General features: G+C 44.3%; 1 protein-coding gene across 1 annotated transcript in view; it reads right to left on the reverse strand.

Annotated features, from left to right (window-relative positions):
• The window catches only part of LOC136631493 (tubby protein-like), a 29794-nt gene extending 10165 nt beyond the window's left edge, over positions 1–19629 (reverse strand). The window contains exons 1-10 of the mRNA XM_066605794.1: positions 19558–19629; positions 10891–10926; positions 9018–9066; positions 7562–7715; positions 6373–6495; positions 6151–6264; positions 1575–1682; positions 1190–1351; positions 476–603; positions 210–386 (exon numbers count right to left, since the gene is read on the reverse strand). Coding sequence (XP_066461891.1) covers positions 210–386; positions 476–603; positions 1190–1351; positions 1575–1682; positions 6151–6264; positions 6373–6495; positions 7562–7715; positions 9018–9066; positions 10891–10926; positions 19558–19565 — 1059 coding nt within the window. The 5' untranslated portion in view covers positions 19566–19629. The remainder of the gene's footprint in view (positions 1–209; positions 387–475; positions 604–1189; positions 1352–1574; positions 1683–6150; positions 6265–6372; positions 6496–7561; positions 7716–9017; positions 9067–10890; positions 10927–19557) is intronic.
• Positions 19630–24924: the final 5295 nt, after the last annotated feature.

Below are 24924 nucleotides of genomic sequence, written 5' to 3' on the forward strand. Positions count from 1 at the left end.
ATCTACAAGATTGCATCGTTTCTCTTGCTGAGAACAATCACATTTTGCTCTACTGGCTAACACCGTACCAGATCTTTGTTTTCATTAGTGCTATACAAGCAACATGAATTAATGCATGAACATAATATTGTATCTAAAGCAACTTTAATTGGGTGTTCAAAGAAAAAAATTGAAGACCATAAGAAGAACGTAGTTATTTCTTTACTTACTCTTTTTCCATCATCTCTCTCTAGATGAAGGTAGTAGGTAGGGTAGAGTCCTCTGTCTACTCCCTTCTTGTCCCTAGTGATTCGGCACTGTAAAGTCATACTACGAGGAGCTGGACGTAAAGCAAAGTCTTTTAGATCATCAATTTCAAGGTTTGCAGCAATCTGGGAGTCTTCTTCCTAGTTTTACAAGAAGGAACCCAGATTCAGGTTAGACTACCACACCATGGTCTTTAAGTAGAGTTGATAAGTCTATCTTCAAAGCTTACTTTACTCAAGGAAGACATTGGTCTTGTATATACAACACTGCTAAGGATATCGGAATCTTCATCAAAGTCATTGTCTTCTGTTTCATTGGTATCCCCTTCATTGGAATCCAGTCTTCTTCTGGATTTCGCTGAAGTCATCATGAAGAATAAATAGAACATTGTTAGGACCCCTTCACATGGGTGTATTTGTGTGCGCGTATTTCCATGCTCAATACACAGAAAATAGAACCCATTGATTTCACTTGAAGCTAGGGATTCCTATATATATTTATGATGTAAGAATTTTAGGATATCCATGTTGTAAGGTAGTTACTCTTTTCGACTAGTTTGCAAAATAGGAAATCACATTTTATGAAACCTTGCCTGCCTATACTCATCTTAAAAGTTGATTAGAAAATGTTTACTGTAAAACAGCATTTGCCTAAAACTTTGATATTATGATGCTTTTGACTCATATCCCATCAAATAGAGAGAGGAGCATAGAAAATGGTCATCCTGTTAATTCACAAGGGATTAGCACAATGATGTAGACTGAAGACTAATGTTCTTCATGCATCGTCAAATGATCCTGGTCAGTGCATAGGATGCTACTGTAGCATGGCTACTATATGGCTCCCCCATTGACATTCCCAGTTCTATCTCTAGGCATCTCACCTAGTTCATTTAAAATAATGGAGTCAAAGGAATATATGTATATACTGATATATACTGTACCTGCTTTCTGCATCTTCTTTTTATTACGTTGTTTGACGGGAGCTGGAGGAACTGTTCGATCCCCTACGCTCATCGAATACTCTTCATCACTGGAATTCTTATAGGCAACCATCTTATCTGATGTAATTTCTTGAATTACATCTTTAGATTGTATGTCAACACCTGCATGAAAAGTCCAAAGTGTCACAACATTTTGATGTTTTGGTCTTAACTTTGCCAAAGACATGAGATACTTGTCGACCAAACAAGCTATTTCTTCCAACTCTACCATAAACATGTACTCTCAGATTAGCTAAGTGTTCATGTTTATTTGAATGGGGAGAAGGGAATATTTCATGTGTATGACCAGCTCGAGTCTACACCAATATTCTTATGAAGTTACAACCTTTGTTTTGTGGCGTGTTCTCCTTCTCGCAATCATGGGATGGTGATGCTCTACGAGTCTTTGACACCTTGGGTGATGTTTTTTTGGGTTCCTTTGCATCATGTTTCCCTGGACAAAGCAAAAACACTGCAGATTATAATATACAGTATTATGGCATACTTTCAGATATAAAATTGCGTTCTTTCAAAAAAGTAGACAGTTGTCAATAAGAATGGTACTATTTTCCATACATTGTATTGTTATCTATAATAATAATAATAATAATCTTTATTTGTATAGCGCCAACTTATTCCGCAGCGCTTTCTGGCATGGATAAATGCAAAACAATACAATTGCAACAATTACAATGCGAGATACATTGGGTTAGACACAAATGGGTTGAGGGTGGTACAGGAGGTGCAGGGGGTGGGGAACACAGGCAATAGGAAATTTTATGTACAGATCATTTATCAGAAGGCAAACAGGGTGGAGCACCATAGGGAGGGGTGAGGGACTAGGTCAGGAGATTTGGTATGCTTCCCTGAAGAGGTTCGTTTTTAAGGCACGTCTGAAATTTCGTGCATCGGGAATTGTCCGGATGCCTTGGGGTAGAGCATTCCAGAGGATGGGTGCTGCTCTAGTGAAGTCCTGTAGGCGAGCATGAGAGGTTCGTATTACAGGGGTGTTTAGTCTGAGGGTGTTATCCGATCGGAGTGAGCGCGCTGGGTGGTATACTGACAGTAGGGAGGCGATGTATGGTGGTGCAGCGCGATGCAGAACTTTGTGAGTGAGGTAGAGGAGTTTAAATTTAGTTCTGCAGTGGATGGGCAGCCAATGCAGCGACTGGCATAGTGCAGAGGCGTCTGAATACCGACTGGATAGAACAATGAGTCTAGCTGCTGCATTTAGTATGGATTGGAGTGGAGCGAGTCTAGTGCGGGGGAGGCCAATGAGTAGCGAGTTGCAGTAGTCAAGCCGGGAGTGGATGAGCGCAACCACAAGCGTCTTTAGCGTGTCCGTGGTTAGGAACGGACATATTTTAGCAATATTTCTGAGGTGCATGTGGCATGTTTGAGCCAGAGATTGGATATGGGGGGCAAAGGAGAGGTCAGAGTCCAGTGTGACCCCAAGGCATCGGGCATGCCGTCTGGGGGTTATAATGGTGCCAGACACTGGAATGGAGATGTTGAGGGGAGGTCGGTTAGAAGGTGGAAAGACAAGGAGGTCAGTTTTAGAGAGGTTTAGTTTGAGAAAAAGGGAGGACATAGTGTTAGAGACAGCGGACAGACAGTCGGTGATATTTTGGAGGAATGGTCCAGAGATCTCACGAGAGGAGGTGTATAGTTGGGTGTCATCAGCGTAGAGATGGTATTGGAGGCCAAATCTGTGGATGGTTTGTCCAATTGGGGCAGTATAGATAGAGAAAAGAAGGGGACCAAGGACCGAGCCCTGGGGTACCCCGACAGCGAGAGGAAGTGGAGCAGAGATAGAACCAGCAAAGGAAACACTGAAAGAGCGGTCAGAGAGGTAGGAAGAGAACCAGGAGAGAGCAGTATCCTTTAGACCAATAGAGCGGAGCATAGTGAGAAGGAGATTATGGTCGACAGTGTCAAATGCAGCAGACAGGTCAAGGAGGATTAGTAGGGAGTAATCACCTCTCGACTTTGCAGTCATCAGGTCATTTGTTACTTTTGTAAGGGCAGTTTCGGTCGAGTGTAGAGAGCGGAAACCAGACTGGAGGGGGTAGAGGAGCAAGTTGTCAGAGAGAAAGCGAGTAAGGCAGGAGTAGACCAGGCGTTCCAGTAATTTGGAGATAAAGGGGAGGTTTGAGACGGGTCGGTAGTTGGCAGCATTAGTCGGGTCCAGGGTTGGTTTTTTGAGCAGAGGGGATATAATCGAGTGTTTGAATGAGGAGGGAAAAGTGCCAGAGGTTAGGGAGAGGTTGCAGATTGTGGTAAGGTGAGTAATGAGAGCTGGGGAAAGGGAGCGGAGGAGGTGAGAGGGGAGAGGGTCGCTAGCGCAGGTGGTGGGGTGGGCAGCGGAAAGGAGCCTGGAGACTTCTTCCTCTGTTGTTGGTTCTAGCGTAGATAGTGAGTAGGTGCTGGGTGCAGTCCTGATGAAACTGGGATCAGGGCTAACCATGCAGCTTTCAGAGATTTCTTTTCGAATGTGGTCGATTTTTTCTTTGAAATAGGCACCTAGTTCTCCAGCAGTCAGGTCTGTCGCAGGGGCCTGTTCCTTGGGGCTGAGGAGGGAGTGAAAGGTCTCAAAGAGTTGTTTAGGGTTGTGGGATAGTGAGGAGACAAGGGAGGTGAAATAAACTTGTTTGGCATGGTGAAGGGCTAGGTTATACGTTTTAAGCATGAATTTGAAGTGGAGGAAGTCTGCTGGCAGCTTTGACTTTCTCCACAGCCGCTCGGCGCACCTAGAGCACCGCCGGATGAAGCGCGTTTGGGACGTGAGCCAGGGTTGCCGTGGTCTGCGTTTGACGGCTCGCGTCACAGGCGGTGCCACTTCATCCAGGGCACGGCTGAGGGTGGTGTGGTAATATTCGGCTGCCAGGTTAGGGCAGGGGAGGCGAGAGATAGGCGATAGGGAGGACTGAATAGTTTCGGCAAACTGTTTAGTGTGGACAGACTGGAGGTTCCTAGAGGTGTGATAGATAGGAGGGTCAGGGTTATCTAGCATTTTTGGTGCAGCATAGGCCACAGATAAGCAATATCCATTTTTACATATTATAAAAATTACAGATTATTGCTTAATTTTACAGATTTAGTACTTTTTAGCCAACTGGGTGCACTGAAAGCTAAAATTGTAGCAGGCCAAACTTTGGCAATGTTGCTGATGTTGTCATTTGCTACAAAGTAAGATATCAAAATTGTGCTATGTGTGGTTTTTCATAGGCCCGCAGATAAAGTTACAATCTGGTGAGTTATAAATGCATTATCATAGTGTTTATTGATCAATAAACCATTGTTATTAATGTTTTTATGTGGCATATGAGAAAGCAAGTCAGAATTACTAATTGTTCTTGTCTAGTATCAATACTGGTGTTTATGCACAGTAGGTCATTGTCTGTATCTACGTCTTTCAATATCAACCTGTTTGTTGTATTACTTAAAGCATACCCACATTTTCAGAATAAGCTGTAGTGTGTGTACATAAGGAATAACATTATATCTGGCCACAATGTTACTTTTATCCAGCATTTTTCAGCAGTTTTCCCCTCTGCAGGTTCCATCTATAGTTTTTAGCTGTCTCTTAGCTGGCTGGATAAGTCTAGTACTATGATGATTCTCATACAATGTACATGTAGAAAACAGCAGATTCTACTCCCTAGCGCTTTGTAGCAGCCTATAGTTACACCCCCGTAGAACTTGTACACTACACAGACCTTGTAACAATAACAAACAAGGCTGAGGATAATCAACCAAAGCATTGTGCAAAGGTGATGGTGAAGACAAACAGGCATCAGGTCCTCCTGTCACAGGTAGTCAGTAGGGTGGTGCTGTAAAAATAACCAGAAAGGAGTACCATTTTGGTATTTACTATTGGGGCTCCTTCCCTCTATGTATGCTTCCGGGTAGATCAGTTTAATATTAATTTAACAATAATAATGAAAATGATTGGAAGCACGGCTTTGAATTCCCCCGCCGTCAGCAACTAAGCGCTGTGATTGGATCGAGCGCCAGCCAATCACAGCAGGCGCTTGGTCATTCACAGCCATTCAGTGAATGACATCACTGAATGGCTGTGATTGGTTCATTGAGCATCGGCTGTGATTGACTGGCGCTTGATCCAATCACAGTGCTTACTTGCTGACTTCAAAAAGAATAAAAACAGCTTAAAGGGAATCTGTCAGCACATATGAGCCCCATAAACTAAAGTTATAGGCTCGTAGGAGCTGGAGCGCTGAATCTGGAGATGTGACATATTTATCATCCTAGCCATTCTCCTGCTGTTCCATGCATCCCAAGGACTAATAAGATAGGGACAGGTAAAGTATATTCCCAGTCATTGTTGCAAGGACTATTAAAAGTTGGGCATTGACTTGCAGGAATACTTTCTTCTAAAAGGTTTGCTGTAGAGGCATTATTTCATCCTCTTTCCATTTGCATAAGGGACTACTTAGGCCTTGGCCCAGAATGTAGCCCAAGGAATGTAAGTATTAAGAGTCAAATCCCCAGATTCAGCACTCCAGCTCCAACATTAGAAACATATACTCAAGTTTAGGGGAATACATAGAATGATAACTAGAATGATAGTAATGATTTTCATGGCTGAGGGATATATATGGGGGTTGGAGAATTTCTAATAACCATTTACCTTTTCTTGCGCAATTAGTCTGTTTGAAAAATAATAGAAACTGGCATAAGGAGAAGTTTCACACACCAACTTGTAAACTAAAATCATTAATAATTTACCTCTAATGTTAATTAAAAAAATACGGGGATAACAGCAGAGCTGCAAACCATAAAACTGGAAACTAAAGTTGTGTTAATTAGTTGTATGATGGCCAAAGACGTAACCTGTTAATGAACATCAGGAGACTGTGATGATAATTTTGAGTTATACTGTAGTGACTTGAGATACATACCTGCCTTACTCTTGGTCTTCTGCTTTGGTTTTGCTTGGACTTGTTCTTTCTTGCTAGTTAGAGGTCTAGTGTCTTCCAGTATTGTCTCCTCTAAATCCTCATCAGAAATCTCTGCTAAAAGAAAAAGACAAAAGCCTTTATGCTTTGGTACTGAAATAATGAATGTATGATAGTAAAATTGGGATTGATGAAAACCAAGTCAATACTGGTAGCACCTTATACCTCTATGGCGTTCCATTTCCTTCTTCTCTATCTTGGAATCAGCCTTCATATTCCTTGAGCAAATCACTGGACTGTGCCAGGGACTTGCATGCATTCCCTCTGATATGGCAGGATTGGTAATCCCTGAGAATGTTTGTGATAAGATTAGAAAAAAGAACAATGAGCAGCTTTTTCTATAAAAATAAAAAATTAACTTGCAAATTAGTGAATTATATTTTTACTAAAGACATGTCGACACATTTCTTTTTGGTAAAGCTAGCCCCTTGCAAAATGCCTAGAAAGTAGAGATGAGCGAGCATACTCGCTAAGGCAAACTACTCGAGCGAATAGTGCCTTATTCGAGTACCTGCTTGCTCGTCTCTGAAGATTCGGCTGCCGGCGGGGGGTGGGGAGCGGCAGGGGAGAGCGGGGAGGAATGGAGATCTCTCTCCCTCTCTCTCCCCCCCCGCTCCCCCCTGCTCACTGCTGCAACTCATCTCTCACCCGCGCCGGCAGCCGAATCTTTAGAGACGAGCGGGCAGGTACTTGAATAAGGCACTACTCGCTCGAGTAGTTTGCCTTAGCGAGTATGCTCGCTCATCTCTACTAGTAAGGTATCGTATCAGCTTAATCTAATATCAATTCTATACTCCCTATGCCACTGGCTACTCGATGTGTTGTAGTCTTTACCATGTATGTCTTTGTTGAAGCTGTACAATGTGCCGATTGGGTTCTTCTACCCCCTCCCATCCCCTTTCTAGTCTTCTCTCTACAGCCTTGAGGATTGTGTTGAACTTTTTTATTTTGTATACCATAAAGTACCTTGGAACTCTCTCCTAGATGTCTCCTTCAAAGGACTCTACTGTTATAGGTAGCACCAATACATTCATGCCTGCTCTAGAATTTGGACTCTTTTTATAAGTGGACTGGTTCCTCGTGGGTGAGGCAGAAAGATTGTGGTGCATAAACTGTACTATTTTGTCTCCCATTGCATAAAAACATTGTATAAAAAGTGTCATGATCACAATCTGTGTATTAACTTGGGCCAAGCCAAAATCCCAAAAGCAAATTCTAGCATAGAACTCTAATATGGAGGATTATGAACTTTCATTTATGGTAACTCAATGGGCACATCAATTCAGTTGGTAATGCTAAATTTGCCAATTAAGTACAATCATAAATAGTTTACTTTATAGCTTATCTTCTATACCTGTGTATATGCTGGACACAGTGCATGACTCCACCAGTAATACTTGTTCATCACACTTTGGAGACCTTCGAGGCTTTACTTTCAGATCTGGATTGGCTTGAAGCATTAAAGGATCCAAGCGCTTCCTTCTCTGTTTCTTTTCATGAATAGTTCGCTTCAGGGAAAATTTGAATGTCAATTTTCTTGTTATGATTCAGAGATTGTCATGTTCTAAAAATTATCTGTTTCTGATGTTATGAGCTTTATGAGGGAAATCAGATCTACAAAAAGCTTTAGACTATTTAGCAAAGTAACGTTTTCATGACACTTCTATAGTACATTATGCCATTGTATCACTTTCAATACTTTTAGGTAATGAGTAATCATATTAAATGCATACTAAAAGCTGTTAAGATTATGATTGGACTGTCTCACTGTTATGTTGTGCTGCTGGGACCTGTAGTACTAGAGTTTCTAGCAGCACAGCTCACAGGTGTTGAATTATTGAGCTGGCTGGGTGTGGTGATCTCCGCCAGCCAATCCCCTTTACTCTGCAGCATATAAAGACCAGCATCTCTCAGTAGGTGATGCTGGTCATTTTAGTGCTTGGATATCACTGTTTTGTGCCCACTCAGAGCTGTATTTGCCTGCTTGTTTGTCTGTGTCTCTCTACTTCCCTAAAGACGGTTTAGACAACTGTAGTCCTTGTCTGTATTGTATGCAGAAACCCTCTTTCCTTCCCCGGACAGGTGCGGCCTCCAAACGTCTTATGTCTCGTCTGGGTGTCAGTTTTGGAATCACCTATGTCAGCATGGTGGCTGACTGTTTGTCCCTCTGGTATGAGGACACTGAGACTTGCTGTGGTATTTCAGCTGCTTGCATGTGAGCTCTGGGTGGGGTTCTTTTTGTATGCATTATCTGTAGTATGTTTGGTGTAAACAGCAACGTGTTTGATATATCTGTGCTGGTTGCCAGACATGTTCCTTATGTCTAGTCATGTTCTGTGTTCGGTGTGTCAGTACAGTGTCATGTCATGTGTGTCTGTTTAGTTCATTTCTCCAGCTCCCTAATCAGGGATAGTTAGGTCCCAGGTACCAGTGCAGGCCCACATCTATTGATGCGATCAGTCTGCCGTGGTAAGCAGGGCCTCTCCCTCGTTGGTTACGTATTTAGGGAAAGCCTTCCCATTTATTGTTTGATGAGAGTGTCTGTAGGTTTTAAATGGACACACTTGCGTCCCTTTTGTGGAATGGCGCTTTTGTGCACCAAGCGGACATAACACTCACCAGGGGACCAGAGTACCTTTTGGTTTGCCCAGATGTTGCATAATATCATGGCCATAAAAACACTCATTGCACCCCTTTTGGTCATAAACTAGTTCTGTATAGCTAAAGGATGTAACCATTTCCTCTAGAGGGCACATGAGAACCAAATTCTAGTCCAGTTCAAACATACATGTATGACTTTCATATTTTACCTGCATGTCCAATTTTTGTTGACGTATGTCCTGTCCATCATCTTGAAATCTATTGTATTAGAAGAAAAATACTGTTCAGAATATATATGATTTGGCCTGACCCACCTCTAACAATTTCTTAGAGACATTTAAAAATAAAAGCTGTTTGCTTGAATCAACAATAGGCTACATTTAATTGTTTTTTTTGTATTAAAGCTGAAGCTCATGGTACAGTATCGGCCCATAGGCCCAAAGCAGTCTATAGGTGCTGTATTAAGGATTTATGCAACACAGATCCAAAATTCAGTGATATTTATGAGACATTAAAGGGATTTTATTTCCTGTAGATAGGTGATAAATGTCCTTAGTGGGAAAACCTTTTAAAGGATTTTTATGGGATTTTACATTGATGACCTATAGTTGGGATTTATTGGTATGGGTCCCTAAAGTATTTTTTACTATTTTAATTATATCATTGTTAAAGAAGCATTGAAAAATACATCTGGAATGATGGAATTCAGACTTTCTACCACGAAAAATATTGTAGCTTTTGGATAGGCCATCAATGTTTGATTGATGGGGGCCCAATCCCTGTGAACCCTGTTGACCACCAGAACCTACGATGTTTATCCAGGCACAGGGATCCTTCTATACATGTGACTGCCTCATACTGCAACTCAGCCCTATTCAAATGATGAATGGAGTCAGTGAGTGTCCTTGTGGTTGGACCCCACCTGGCTTTGTTCTCAAAGAAAAATTAAATCAGGCATGATGTATTTTTTTTGTTTATTGTTATAGTTTATGTCAGGTCACCTGCATTCATACATATACCTGTACTATTGGCTGAGCCAAATTTACATATTAATGACAGTATTACTAATTAAGGGTGGGGTTCACACAAGCGTGTTTTTGTGCATACTTAGGTGCGTACATACGTCCGCACCTAGGTACGAGCAAAAACACGCGTGAACACAGCTGCGTGCTTGTTGTCAATGGAGCCCCGGCTGCATTGAAAACAATGCTCTACTGGCCCTCTCCATTCTTTTTCAGGGAAGGGCTTTACATATAAGCCCATCCCTAAAAAAGAAACATTTTAGTGCAAAACAAACGAAAAAATTAAAACAAACTTACCTCTCCGCTGCTGCCGTGACCCCCGCCGGCATGAAGAACACACCTTCACCCCCGCTAGTTAAAAGAATTCCCTGCTGCTACATCGGCAGATGCAGCACAGGAAATTCTTCAATTCTCAACCGCAGCTGTCACACATGACAGCTGCGGTAGAGAATCCTGCTGCCAGCATCCCGTCAATGGCTTTTCAGGGAAGCGCTTCATAAGCCCTTCCCTGAAAAGCCATTTAAAAAAGTGTACTAAAAAAAAAAAATACTCACCTCCCTTCAGCTGCTGGGGCTCAGCCGCCACTTCTGGCGCTGTTCCCGGCTCTGTAGTTCTGAGTTCAGCTAAATCCCAGTCTGCTGATAGCTCTGCAGCGCTACAGAGCCGGGGACAGCGGCAGAAGTCGTCGCTGAGCCCCGGCAGCTGTCAATGGCTTTGCAGGGTAGGGTTTCATAAGCCCTTCCCTGAAAAGCCTTTTAAAATAGTGATAAAAAAAATACTCACCTGCCGGGGCTCAGGCGACTTCTGCCGCTGTCCCCGGCTTTGTAGCTCTCAGCTATCAGCAGCCGGGGATTTAAAATCCCCGCCTGCTGGTAGCTCTAATTGTGATTGGCTGAGCGGTTCAGGCGGGGATTTGTGTACGCACAAAAACACGCTCGTGTGAACCCACCCTAATGGTTGAAAGATCTCTCATCTATGGAGGTAGCCTTATATGACAGCAGTAAAGTAGATGTACGGATAGGAAGGATTAAGTGATATATAGGACCTGCACGTATATTACCTGATTGGTGGGTCAACAGCAGAACTATTTTCCGGCCTGTATAAAAAAGAGCATATTTGTTATACTAGTAGGGATAATTAAAGGGGTTGTCTAGTTTAAAGGATTTAACTCTCCATCAATTACCAAAGCAGAGAACAGCTACAAAGAGCATTTCTCTCCATAAGCAACATAGGTAGAAAATGGATTTGAATGGGCAATGTGTATTTGCTCCTTGTGATGATGCTCCAATTGGGCTGAACACTTGCTACTGCGTTCCCATGCAGATTACCGGTGATTGCTGTAGGCCTCAGCGGTGAGACACCATGTGATCAGCTTATTTTAGGGGACCCTTCTAACAATATGCCATGCAACAACATACCAAAACGAAAAACAGTTGTACAGAAGTCACATGCAAACTAAATGCAAGTTGTATGAATGTGAATGTAGCAAGAAAATTGGCATCAAAGAAGCTGCTGCACAGGTGAAAATTTGTTTGTAGCCTCAACCCAGGGCTCATTCACAAGGGCGTAGGATGCCATTTTAGTTGGCGAAAAATGCACAATCTTGTATGTGTCTGTGCGTTTGTGGCTTTTTTTTTATGTCCGTGCTATATCCACATATCATTCATTTTTAACGCATTCAAAAATAAAAATGCAGGAGGCCCAAATGATGTCAGTTTTGCCATAACCCACAGAAAGCAGGGTGCGCAAAAAAACCCGCACTGAACACGGATGCTAATGTGTATTCGTTGCTTTTTTTCACACACCCATAGACTTTAGCGCTTCGACAGATGAGCGTGCAACGTAATACACTCATCCTGCGCAATTTGTTTGCACGGTGAATGAGTGTATTTAGTGCTTGTGCCTTTTTAAGTGGGACTCAGCTTGGACTCTGTGGCCACTTCACAGAGGCATTAGCCACAGTGATATCCATACACGCATATGGCTGCATCTGGTGCAGTAATTCAGCCCATTCAAGTGAACAAGTAGAGCAGAGTGAGCTGCAGAACCATTTTGTTGTTTCCTTATTGTTTTGAGGGTCATTGGCATTTTTTTCACAATACAGAGAGCTCACGGTATAGCGTTTTGTTCCATAGATTTTTATAGAAGACTTGAAAACTGCCAGAAAAAAAGGCATTTACAATACGTCAAATAATAAAAAAAGGGTGTGTGAAGAAGTCCTAAAACTTAAAGTTCCTATCAACATCAGTACCTAATACACTCTGTTGCAGTCCTATTCGGTACATATGCTTCCGCCATTCCAGTTACAGATAACTAGTTTTCTTTAGATATGATTGGATTCTTTAAGCTTAAAGGGAGTCCGTAAACTCGAGCATGGTTTCCAAACTGCAGGCAGCATGCCACGGAGCCGAAGGAGAAGAGCAGATTGATATACTGAATCTTTCCCCATAAAACTATATAACTTGTATTTTATTCATTTATATCCCTGCTCATTCTGAGCTGAACAGTCAGGTGGGTGGAGCTATCAGTGATTGACAGCCACTGAAGAGTCCAATGGGCGGTCCTGTCAGTGATTGACAGCTACCTCTATATACAGTCATACACAGCTGTCAATCACTGATAGCTCTGCCCATTGGACTCTTCAGCTCACAATGAGCAGAGATATAAATGAATACAATACAAGATATACTGAATCTTTCCCCATAAAACTATATAACTTGTATTTTATTCATTTATATCCCTGCTCATTCTGAGCTGAACAGTCAGGTGGGTGGAGCTATCAGTGATTGACAGCCGCTGAAGAGTCCAATGGGCGGTCCTGTCACTGATTGACAGCTACCTCGATATACAGTCATACACAGCTGTCAATCACTGATAGGACCGCCCATTGGACTCTTCAGCTCACAATGAGCAGAGATATCAATGAATACAATACAAGATATACTGAATCTTTCCTCATAAAGCTATATACAAGCTGCTCAGCTCTTCTTGCTCTATAACAGTTCGGACACCATGTTGAAGCTGACAGATTCCCTTTAATGTGGGATAAAAATGTAGGTATTTGGGATATACATTAATGAGTAATGCTCGTTTTACATGTAATCACCAGCTCGTCCGCGCTCAGGCAGCGTGTTTAGTTGTCATGCACTAGTAGTTCAGTGTATGACACTCCTTATTGGGCACGATATGTGCCCGAGACGGCACTGGTTTTTATTGCAGCTGACTTCTCGTTGGTCACTCAGTCGTTGGCTGTGTTTAAACTGAATGATTACACTGTGCAACACATTTTTTTTTAATTTTCATAACAGAAAGTGATTGATAAGTTTCTGTAAAATTAAAACTTACTGATCACACTGGTAACATTGAATTCTAGCAGCACTCTCACTCTCACGTCTCACTTTCAAGTTACCAACCATTTCCTTTATTTAGGATAATAACAGTTTGGACATGTTGTAATATTACTATTGGACTGTTTTTGGTGGAAAATGACGCTTGGATCTTGACTTCCTCCGGTAAGAAACATTACTTTCTCTCTGTGTGTAATACAAAGTGAATAGAACCCATTGATTTTTTCGTACAATGTTCAATCGCCCGATAAAATATGCAGCATGATCTTGTTGAGGCATATTACATACTGCAATAAGTGAATGGGCATTCACTATTGAAGTGAATGGGCAGTTACAAATGTGCTGTGAGTATGCAGGTAACCTGCTTATTTGCACACCATTTTAATGAGCCTGTCTACGTTCTTTTTTGCGTGCGCAATAGAGATGAGCAAGCATTCTCGGCTAAGGCAGTTACTTGAGCGAGCATCGCTCTTCTTGATTAACTGCATACTTGTCTGAGTAGATTCGGGGGGGCGGCGGGGGGGGGGGGGAGGGGGGAGTGAGAGAGATCTCTCTCTCTCCCCCGCTACCCCCGGCCCCCCCTCCCGAATCTACTTGGACAAGTATGCAGTTACTCGAGAAGAGCGATGCTCGCTCAAGTAACTGCCTTAGCCGAGCGTGCTCGCTCATCTCTATTGCGCAAGTATTAAAATGTGCACTAAAAAAGATGCCAGAGCAGGCAAAAAAACGCTAATAAGTATTGCATTTGCACAACTGAACTGTGCTTACATCCATTGGAATGAGCCCCAATAGTGACCCCTATAGTAGCCCCAGTTGTAATAGTGACCCCCACAGTGGCCTCAGTAGTAATAGTAACCACGACAGTGGCAACAGTAGTATTAGTGACGCCTATACTGGACATAGTAGTAATAGTGACCACTAAGGATGAGCGAGTATACTCGCTAAGGCACTACTCTTCCGAGTAATGTGCCTTAGACGAGTACCTCCCTGCTCGTCCATAAAGATTCGGGTACCGCTGCGGCTGACAAGTAAGTCGCAGCGGGGAGCAGAGGAGAGCGGGCGGGAGAGAGGGAGAGAGAGATCTCCCCTCCGTTCCTCCCCGCTCTCCCCCGCAGCTCCCCGCTCCACGGCATCCCTGAATCTTTAAGGACGAGCAGGGAGATACTCGTGTAAGGCACATTACTTGGACGAGTAGTGCCTTAGCGAGTATACTCGCTCATCCTCAGTGACCACCATAGTGGCCACAGTAAGTGACCCCCATAGTGGCCCCAGTAGTAACAGTGTCCCCTATAGTGGCCCCAGTAGTAACAGTGTCCCCTATATTGGCCCAAGTAGTAACAGTGACCACTATAGTAGTCCCAGGGATGCTGCCCAACCAGAGGCCAATAGCAACCCTCCCAATGGATCAGGAATAGGTAATCTGGCATCATGAGGCACCGGTTTCATATTTGTCATGCAGAAATAACAGTCAGTATGGGGGCCTCTTTGTTCTCACCATACCATCAGAATGGTGAATGGCGTTCTACGCTTGTCTTTCAGCCACTGAATGTGAGATGAGTGTTACATGACACACAGATGATCTTTCTATCTTGGTGACCAAACTTTATTCCGAAATACTTGTGATAGGCGCACTTTACCAAGGATGTTATTTTCCTGCGCTGTGTCTTTGTTGTGAACTGTCCGCAGACATATCAGAAACTATCTGGGTTGTTTAGACACCCGCCCGCTCAGCCATATTGTTATTAAAGTTTGAAAAATAGTCCCAGTCTAACCAATGACCTGTAAAACACAGTTCATTAATTACAACTTACTGGTGGATGATCCGCAGCGTTTCCGCCACATGGAAACATACCCTATATGTTACATAAACCTACCCTTATAGTGTTCAGTCAGCACGCAGTCCGTAACAGCGATTGTTGTACAATCACTTTTGGTATTCTTTTTATTAAGGAAGATTAAGGGCGAGCCAACTGGATTACAATATTTCCCATAACTGGAAAACCTTACGTGGCAGAAAAAAATGGATATCATATTTGAATTCAGCGCACTAAAGTTACTATGAGCACCCTATCTGCTTATCGGTTATAAAAAATGTGTTGCACAGTGTTATTATTCAGTCTAAATGCAGTATAATATATTTCAGCAGAGTAAAAACATCTATTTGCTTTTAGACATAATTTGCATATTCTTAGCAATCAACACAGAAAGTCTACTATAATAGTTTGGCTATTTATTTGCTGTGCTAATACTTTTTTGCTTGCTGGTAATGAGTTACAGTCACACAGTAATTTCCCCTGGGAGAATTGAAGGTAATTTATTTTAGAAGATGATTCATCATCCCATTTAGCGCTGAAAATATTGTTGTTCATGTAACCTGAATACAGTTATATCAATATTTATCGCTGCAGCACCTGCCCAGACGCACTGGATTAAGACGGACACCAAAGCTGCTTATCCATTAGCTGAGGACAGCTCAGCCCCGGTGGACTTAGCCTGTAGCTTCTTGCAAATGATGCATCATATTGATGGAACACAGAGCAAGTCTACTTCCTAGCTCCAGATATCACATTAAAAGAGTATATAGATACAATAGATTGCACTGAATCCCTTCTTCTATTTGATATACACTCATTGTAAAAAAAAAAATCCAGCACCTAGAAGGAGTTGTCGATTTTCTGCAAAACTCGGCATGCAGTTACATCTCAGGCAGATATGCCAATGATTAGAGTTGTGGTGTGATTAGATGAATCGTCTTCCCACCTGAGGGTCTAAAAGTTGTGTCCCCCCCCCCCCCCCCCCCATGGCCTACAGAAAGGCTCTCAAAGGCTACTTGCATGTAGTGACCTCTTATTCCGCTTGTGTAGAGCTTGTTGACCACTAGACACCTCTACGATGCAGAGAAGAGATTTCACCCAGTTAACAGAGCTTGAGAGGGGCGCATTACTGGAATGTGAGAAGCTGGATGTTGGTATTGACAAATTGCCCGCTACCTGGGTTATTCTGGCTGGACTGTTAGGAGGTGTCGGGACCAGTGGATGTCTTAAAGGAGATGTCTCGAGGAAGCAGTTAATTTTTTTTTTTGCCCAGTCCCCCTTATTCAGCATACAAAACTAAGCACCCGTTTAAATGACTTTTAAAGCCGGTTTCTACTCACTGTTCCAGCGTTTCAGCAACTTTTAAAAACTTTTCCAAAGATGGCCGCCGGTTCTTCTCCCAAAGTGTACAGCCCTTGCTTCAGCCCGACGTGCGCGCTCCCGAGACGCCGCCAGCTGTGTCTCCATGGCAACCGGACGCATCGCAGCCGCCGACCAGACGCCCACCGCCAGGCAGCAGGTAAGCGGCGCTAGCCCCCGGCTCCCCAGCGCTAGTTCCCCCGGCGCAGCGACAGCCCCCCCGGCCTAGCGACAGCCCCCCCCGTCGCAGCGACAGCCCCCCCGGCCTAGCGCTAGCTCCCCCGGCGCAGCGGCAGCCCCCCCGGCCTAGCGACAGCCCCCCCCGGCGCAGCGGCAGCCCCCCCCCCGACCCATCACTTACCTGGGAGGCTTCTCGGGGCGGCTGGGCTGGGCTGGTCTTCTCCGCTGGGCAGCTCCAGTTTCTGCACCTTCCTCTAACAGAGGATGGTGCAGAATGGCCGCTTCAGCGCGCTCCCGAGCAGTGACAGCTCGTCTGCGCATGCGCAGAAGAGCTGTAGCGGGGAGCACACTGAAGCGGCTCGTGCTGAATGGAGAAGACCGGACTGCGCAAGCGCGTCTAAAAAAGCAAGCTGCCAGCGAATTTAGACGGAACCATGGAGACGAGGACGCTAGCAACGGAACAGGTAAGTGGAATAACTTCTGTATGGCTCATATTTAATGCACAATGTACATTACAAAGTGCATTAATATGGCCATACGGAAGTGTATAGACCCACTTGGTTTCGCGAGACCACCCCTTTAAGGGAAAGCACACAAGCCAATCCGGGCTCAGGACATCCTTGACAGACCACCAGTAGAGAGGATTGTCTGATTGTCCGACAAGCACAAGCAGCTCCAACTGTTTCATTGTCCACCATCCAGAGACAGATGGCACCATCATTACAGGCCCCTGTGTATCCGTCTGGACCATTTTCTGGCGCTTGGCTGAAGGACATTTGGTCTCCCAGTGTCCATAACGTGTATTGCCTTTGACACCCACCCACAGTCACCTCTGTTTGCAGTGGTATCGTGAACCATGAAACTGGATTGCTACGGGATGGAACCGGGTTGTCTTCAGTGACGAATTCAGGTTTAGTTTGGGCATTGATGACGGCTATGTTTGTGTTTGGAGACCTAGAAGTGAGCGCCTCGATCTTGCCTTTGTGTGGAACGGCACACTGCCCCTTACTGCTGTTGTGATGGTCTGGGGGTCATCGCATATGACAGTCGGTCACCCCTGAGAGTGGTACAATGACAGCTCAGTGATATGTTCAGGACATCCTGCAGCCACATGTGTTGTCTCTCCTGGCGGCCTCCAAGATGCATTTCCAACTAGGATAATGCTTGGCTGCAAGGGTGTCACAGGGATGCCTTCACAACATTGCCACACTTCCGTGGCTGCTTGGTTGCTAGATTTATCAGCAATAGAACATGTATGGGACCATCTGTGACACCAACTTCAACAGCCTACGAATTTGCATGATCTAGAGGCTCGGTTACAGCAAATGTGGATTGATATGCCGCAGGATGCCAAACTGAACTTGTATGCCTCCATGCTCACCCGTGTCACATCTGACATCCAAGCTAGAGGTGGTACAACAGGGTACTAGAGCCTTCCTTCATGCGGTTGGTTTTCCGCAATAAATTATTTTTTTGATTTGATTTTGTAATCACTTGCTTATATCAAACATAAGCACACATATAAAGTTTCATTCGATTCTGACAACTCCATCTAAGTGGTGGATTTTTTTTTTTACCATTAGCGAATTTACATATTTGTAGCAATAGGAAGAAAATGATAGGATTTATAGATTGATTTAAATTATACTTTATGTGCAAACTGCATTTCATTGAAAATTATAGTTTTCTGTGCTTGGGCTATAATCATCTATGCAGATATGTATCCAAGGTGCCAATAAGAGCCAGAAGGAATTGTGACCTCTACAAGATATAGGGTACTGAGTAGGAGGAGGGGGGGGGGGGGGGATCTCAGTGAAATAATAAAAAGCGAAACCACTGCTGTAATATCTGAAGCAAAAGTACCTGGCTACATGTTCAGTTGTTAAAGGACTAAATAACAACTGATCAGGAAAGTTATGTACTGCATGGATGTTTTAGATGCATCTCTACCAAATAGCTGGGTGCACACTGGGTAGAACTAGTACATTTTACGACTTGGCATGGCAGTCAAGCAGCTACAGGCCCATACCTATAAATATCAATTTCAGTGCTTAAAGGGGGTTTCCAATTGCTTAAAATTGTATCACAGCAATTGCTTTAGTGGGGCTTTTTGAGCTTGGACCCCAAAGGCTCTCTAAATAAATGAGTCCTCCTGCCTAGTAAGTAGACTTTCCTATACGTTGGGCATCACTGTCCTAACCCATTAGCTAGATAGCCTGAACAAAGCAGTGTAGCTTATTGGTATACTCCTGGCACCCAGCACTTAGGGCACATGCCCCAACAGGAGGGGGCCCAGTCGCAGTTTGTGAACCAATGCCAGAAGTGGATTCAAGAGGAATGGGAAATATAAAGAGCAAAATTATTTTTCCCCTTCTTGCTAGAGCCATTTCTGGCTTTGGCCCAAAAATACATTAAAAACTGTAGTGCATTTAAAGTGTTGTAGTTCTTTGCTGTGGGAGAGTCAAATGGGTTGGATCAGAGGCGTAACTTGAAGCTCCTGGGCCCCAATACAAAATCTGTAAGGGGCCCCCAACTATAATGCTTTAGTCATAGTACTGGGCTCCCTATATGAAGAGGAGAGGCCTTATGGGCCCCCTAAGGCTCCTGGGCCTGGGTGCAACTGCATCCCCTATAGTTACGCCCTGTGGGTTGGATGTCTCCATTTGACATGTCAGGAAAAGACTTTGGGTGTATCCCCTTTCATGGAAACCTGTCCCCAATAAAAATATCAAAATCATAATGGCACAGCTGGAAATACTGTATGAATATCTGTATAACATACTTGTGGTATATTTTGGGGGATTTCAAAAGGATATGTGCTGTTTCTAAAATTGTGGCTAAAAGCTCAACATAACCAGAACATATGTCCCTTTTCTATAGGAAATCTACAGTACATGACTGGTTCACATGGCCTGTTTGTTCCTTGAGGACTGAACTGAGATGCACTGATTTTATCCAGTGAAGAAATCACCCATGAATTGCATGAAACTCTAATTATGCTTAATGGAAAGATAAAATATTACTTACATTTCCATCACCCACAATGAATTAGGACCTCCAGTATCCTAAGACATCTGCAAACATCAAACAAACTGTCTTCAGCCACACTGATATCCTGAAAGGGTGGATGAGAAAACTCAATGTAGAGTAAAAGTATTTCTGGCTGTCAGGTACCTGATGGCAGAACAGAGGCAGCAGGGTTACAGGAAGGCAGTAGTTGCATTAGTCTTTCTGAAGACTGGCATAGAGGGAGGGACTCGGTGCATGTATAATCTTCCTATAGGCATGGACATCAGTAAATTGGGATTCTCATAATCAGCTTTGTTAGCTTGGCTTATTAGCCTGGCCAAACTACAGACTTCTATGACATGGCAAAAACCTGCAGTGTAATAGACCAGGAAAGGATATGCTAGAATATCAAATATATATGAAATGGCACAAAATGATCCCCATTAATACAATTCAGTAAGCAGTCCTTCAGTCTTGCTAATAAATATGGTCTTGGGAGGTTGTTTATTAAGCAGCTCCCCAATTATGCCCATTCCCATTTAAATGACAAATCTGAGTTGAGCAGGGACTTTGGCAAACATAGTGGGATGTGTGTCAGACCTCCAGGGATAGTATCCAAAATCTGAGACTGCCCCACTGGATTCAGGGTTGGGAGATAAATAGAGATGAGCGAACGTACTCTTTTCGGGTGTTTTTGCACTTGAGCACCGCTTTTCCCGAGTAACCGACTACTCGGACCAAAAGATTCGGGGGGCGCCCGGGGGTGAGCGGGGGGTTGCAGAGGCAAGTGGGGGGGGGGGGGGTTGGGGGGGAGAGAGCTCCCCCCTGTTCCCCACTGCTACCCCCCGCTCCACCACTTTATCAAGCATGAGAGTCTGCACCGCTAATTTTTTCCCACCATACTATCCCACTCTGCCTTTGGAGCACTACTAATCTGACTCTGTCGTTGTTTTATATCCTCTGGGTTATCAGCTATTACTAACAGCTGACAGCCCATCCTGTCTCTGATTGATTTCAGAGCAGGAGGCTTAAAGGAGATGTCCCGCGCCGAAACGGGTTTTTTTTTTTTTAAACCCCCCCCCCGTTCGGCGCGAGACAACCCCGATGCAGGGGTTAAAAAAACCACCCGCACAGCGCTTACCTGAATCCCGGCGGTCCGGTGACTTCAATACTTACCGCTGAAGATGGCCGCCGGGATCCTCTATCTTCGTGGACCGCAGCTCTTCTGTGCGGTCCACTGCCGATTCCAGCCTCCTGATTGGCTGGAATCGGCACGTGACGGGGCGGAGCTACACGGAGCCGCTCTGAGCCCCATAGAGAACAGCAGAAGACCCGGACTGCGCAAGCGCGGCTAATTTGGCCATCGGAGGCCAAAAATTAGTCGGCACCATGGAGACGAGGACGCTAGCAACGGAGCAGGTAAGTAAAAAACTTTTTATAACTTCTGTATGGCTCATAATTAATGCACAATGTATATTACAAAGTGCATTATTATGGCCATACAGAAGTGTATAACCCCACTTGCTGCCTCGGGACATCTCCTTTAAATCCCTGTTGCAATTTTACATACGGCTGGGCTTTAAGCCCGGGACCAAGCGACGTAAATTTATAGTGCCGGATCTTAAACGGGTTAAATTGAGTGTTGAACACAAAGCAAACGATTTATCATTCATCATTTGATCGCTGGCTGCGTTTGCACTGAATGATTATTATCGTTCATTTTAGCTTGTTTGAACAATAATCGTTATATGTAAAAGGGCCTTAAGTACAGCCTTTTTTCTAGGATTTAACCCTTTCCAATCCACTGTCTGACGTCTGAAGACATTATGATTTAGGGCTGTACAGCTCTAATGTTGGAAGACGTCCGTTGGGGTTCTCTTACTGTATATTGCCAGCCTCTCTGCTGTCGGAGCCTATCCAATGTGTCACCTCATGCAGTACTGGCTTTAGCCAGCATATAGCGCTGTTGTATAACGGTAGAAAAAGAGTAAGCCCCCTAGGAAAACCAGGATACAAATTGGATTGGAAAGGGTTAACATTCAACCGTGCAAGTATTTTGGGTGAAAAAGGATGAAAGTTCACACTTACTCAATGTTAGAAGATGGGGATGTACATCCACAGCAGCACACCACATAGGGGGGCTGCCTCCATGACTGCCAGAGGCTCATTTAACCCCTTAGTGCTTGCGGCATTTGCCCCTCCTTTACCTTCATGCAGCAGGGTTTTGAGCGCCCCTTATAAAGTGTATATGTATACAGCGCTGAAGGTATATGGATATGAGTGTGGATATTGTGCTATATGGTCCTACACCACTTGGTGGTGCCTGTTAGCTGTACAATTAAACATACCTCCGTTTTTTTACACTGTTTAAAGTTGGAAAGTTAAAGGAATCATTAAAGCTGGGGCCAATTTTCTCCCATGAAAAAGTATGGTTTCATTGTCTTTCTGGGTGTGGGGCATTGAGGGGAGGTTTGCGTGGTTTACTGGTTGGGCTCTCAGCAGTCATCTATAGTTCAGTAGCCTATAAAGGTGTACTATAAGGGTGGTTTCACATCTGCATTCGGGGTTCTGCTTTCCTGCTCCATTCAGGAAGATGGAAAAGGGAATCCCCTTCTCTGAACGGCTCAGTTTTAGGATGGAACCCGAACAGCGCCGGACAAACCCACTGACCATAATGGGGTCTGTTCGCTTTCCGTTCAACTGACCAGCTTTTAGTCCGAAGAAAATGTGTTGCATGCAGCTCTTTTTCTTCTGGTATTTTGGACTGGGACCTCCAACTGGAGGTTCCAACGCAGATTTGAAACCATCCTTAGGCCAATCTCACACAGGCGTTTGTAAAATGCAACGTTTTTAAACACAGTGTTTGATAGCGTTTAAGACCAATACCGATACGTTTGTGGGCATGAGCCCTTACCCCTTATTCCTCCTACATAATTTTTGACTCTTTCCTATTGTGTTTGTCTTTGTCCCCATTTTTATTATCACGCGTTTTGTCCTATCCCTCTTTGTGATAAGGGTTTGCCCCTTTTGTTTTGATTTTCAGTGAGTCTGCAGTACAACAGTGGCACCGTGCCCTGCCAGTGTCATTGGTCTCTGGAAATAAAGATTACTGGCTGCCACTCTGCAGGAGGAGCCCAGCATCAGAGTGGATCTACGCAGGGCTTAGCACTGACGTAGGGGCAGTGTTACGGTGCTGAACGTTGCACTGCAGCGTTGTTACATATGGAGGGACCAATCGAAGGGCATATTGGGTAGAGGAAGCAAGGAGCAGTGCAGTAGTGACTATATGTAGTGCCAGAGGGACCTGTTGTGAGTTCTGAAGAGCAGCAGGTCTAAGTGCAGTTCTCATGGAACAAGCGAATGGAGTAATACCAAGAGGCTGGAGATTTGGCTGATCAGTGTGGAAAGATAGTAGACCTGCCCAAGTATGAACTGAGCAGTGGCGTGGTTAGCTGTTCTGCAGCATGCCTCCAAACTCTCCTGGATCCAGCGGGACAGTCCCAGATACCCTTTCCACGTGCCCTGATGTGTCCCTTGGGCCATCATCAGGGCAATACGTTTGCACAACCAAGTCTACACTACTTACACCCTTTTTCCTCTACTCACTATTGGCACAAACTCACTGAGTCCAGCCAGCAGTAGATCCAGGCAGCAGGATCCACCTAGTCCCATAGCAAGGCATTCTGAAGCTTCATTAGTATCTGACTGGTGGGAGTTATCCAGTTGACTCCAGGAGACCATGATGGTGGGAACAACATTGCGGACCTACAAGTAATAAAGAAATTGCATAAGCTGAGTATGCTGGGAGTGGGATTTCACACAGCGTTATGGCCCATTTACATGCAACAATTATCGCTCAAAATTTGTTCAAACAATGGCAAATGAGTGATAACTGTTGCATGTAAATGCGCCAATTGTTCACTTTTCGCCTGAACAATGATTTTAAGGAGAGCCTAAAATCCATCATTCAGCCGGAGAGAGATAACAGGGACTACACGCTGTGTTCTGCATGGGAATCAGAGATTACATTGTATTCTGCTGACAGCCCATGCAAAAACAATGCAGCTGTGTGCAGAGCCAAGCCCATATGCTGGGCTCTGCAAATAGCTCCTGGAGGCCCTATTACATGCAAATGAGGGTGATAAAGGGCTAATGCCCACGGACGGATTTTGTAGGCCATGTGGATGCACCCTGAAGGGGAGAAACCTGCTGTGGATCCAACCAAAATCTGCATCTACTGCTGTGGATCCAACCAAAATCTGCATCTACTGCTGTGGATCCAACCAAAATCTGCATCTACTGCTGTGGATCCAACCAAAATCAGCATCTACTGCTGTGGATTTTGGTGCGTATTTGCAGCAGATTTTTTTCAGCTGTGGAAAATCTGTAGGGAATCCAGACCGTGTGAATGCACCCTGCGGCTGGGATCACACGGGGCGGTATTGCCAAGCGAAAAGGCCCCTACAGAAATTCTACCTGCGGCTCCTAATCCTGGGATTGGCCAGCGAAGTAGATGAGATTTTGCAAAAATCTCTTACACACGCTGCGGCCAACCCGTTTTGGCCAAGCCACACGAAAACTGACATACGGGGCGGAATTGAATTCCTCAGCATGTCAATTCTTTTCTCGTTTCCACAGCAGCCTCTCTCCTCTCTATGGGGAGATAAAGCCGCAGTGGAATGCCGACAGCTAAACCGCTCCAAAACCTGCGCTTTTCCTGCGAAAGATTCTACAAGAATTTCGGTGAAATTCCGTCCCGTGTTAGTCTTAGGGCGGCTTCACAGAAAATTGCTTGCTGCTGCGCCAATTATCTTTGCATGAACGAGGTTGGATGAGGTACTTTTGCATGCATGTCTCTGCATATTACTGTACTTTTTGCGCATGCAGGGCCCGTTCACATATGTATACGACACATCCTTTCCGTAGATTAAAAGCTAATTAGCCTAATGAGATCCAGATGTGTTCTTTTCCACGCATTCTGTGCAGTGTTTCATGCTTCCCCTTGCATATTTGCGCACCCTGTACCTATGGGGCCTTTGCTGCACACAACGCAGGAAAATAGAGCGGGTCCTACTTTTTTCCCTGAGTGTGAATGCGAATGCAAAATGTGCAATTGGTTCTATTCTCTGTGTTTAGTGTGCAGATTTTGCATGCGCAAATGCCCGTGCAAACACAGTCGTGTGACGCGGCCCTTTGGGTGGCTTCGAGTAGGCGCATTTGCATGTGCAAAAAATTGCGCACACAATATGCAGAGAATAAAACCCTTTGATTTCTAATAGAAACCTGCTCTATTTTTGTGCACATTTGCGCACTAAGGCTCTCCCATAAACGTATATGGGAGATGTGCAAATACACGCACAGACGCGCAATACGCCGCACAATTCA

Source organism: Eleutherodactylus coqui, chromosome 6 (assembly GCF_035609145.1).
Source record: "Eleutherodactylus coqui strain aEleCoq1 chromosome 6, aEleCoq1.hap1, whole genome shotgun sequence".
Classification (NCBI taxonomy): Eukaryota; Metazoa; Chordata; class Amphibia; order Anura; family Eleutherodactylidae; genus Eleutherodactylus; species Eleutherodactylus coqui.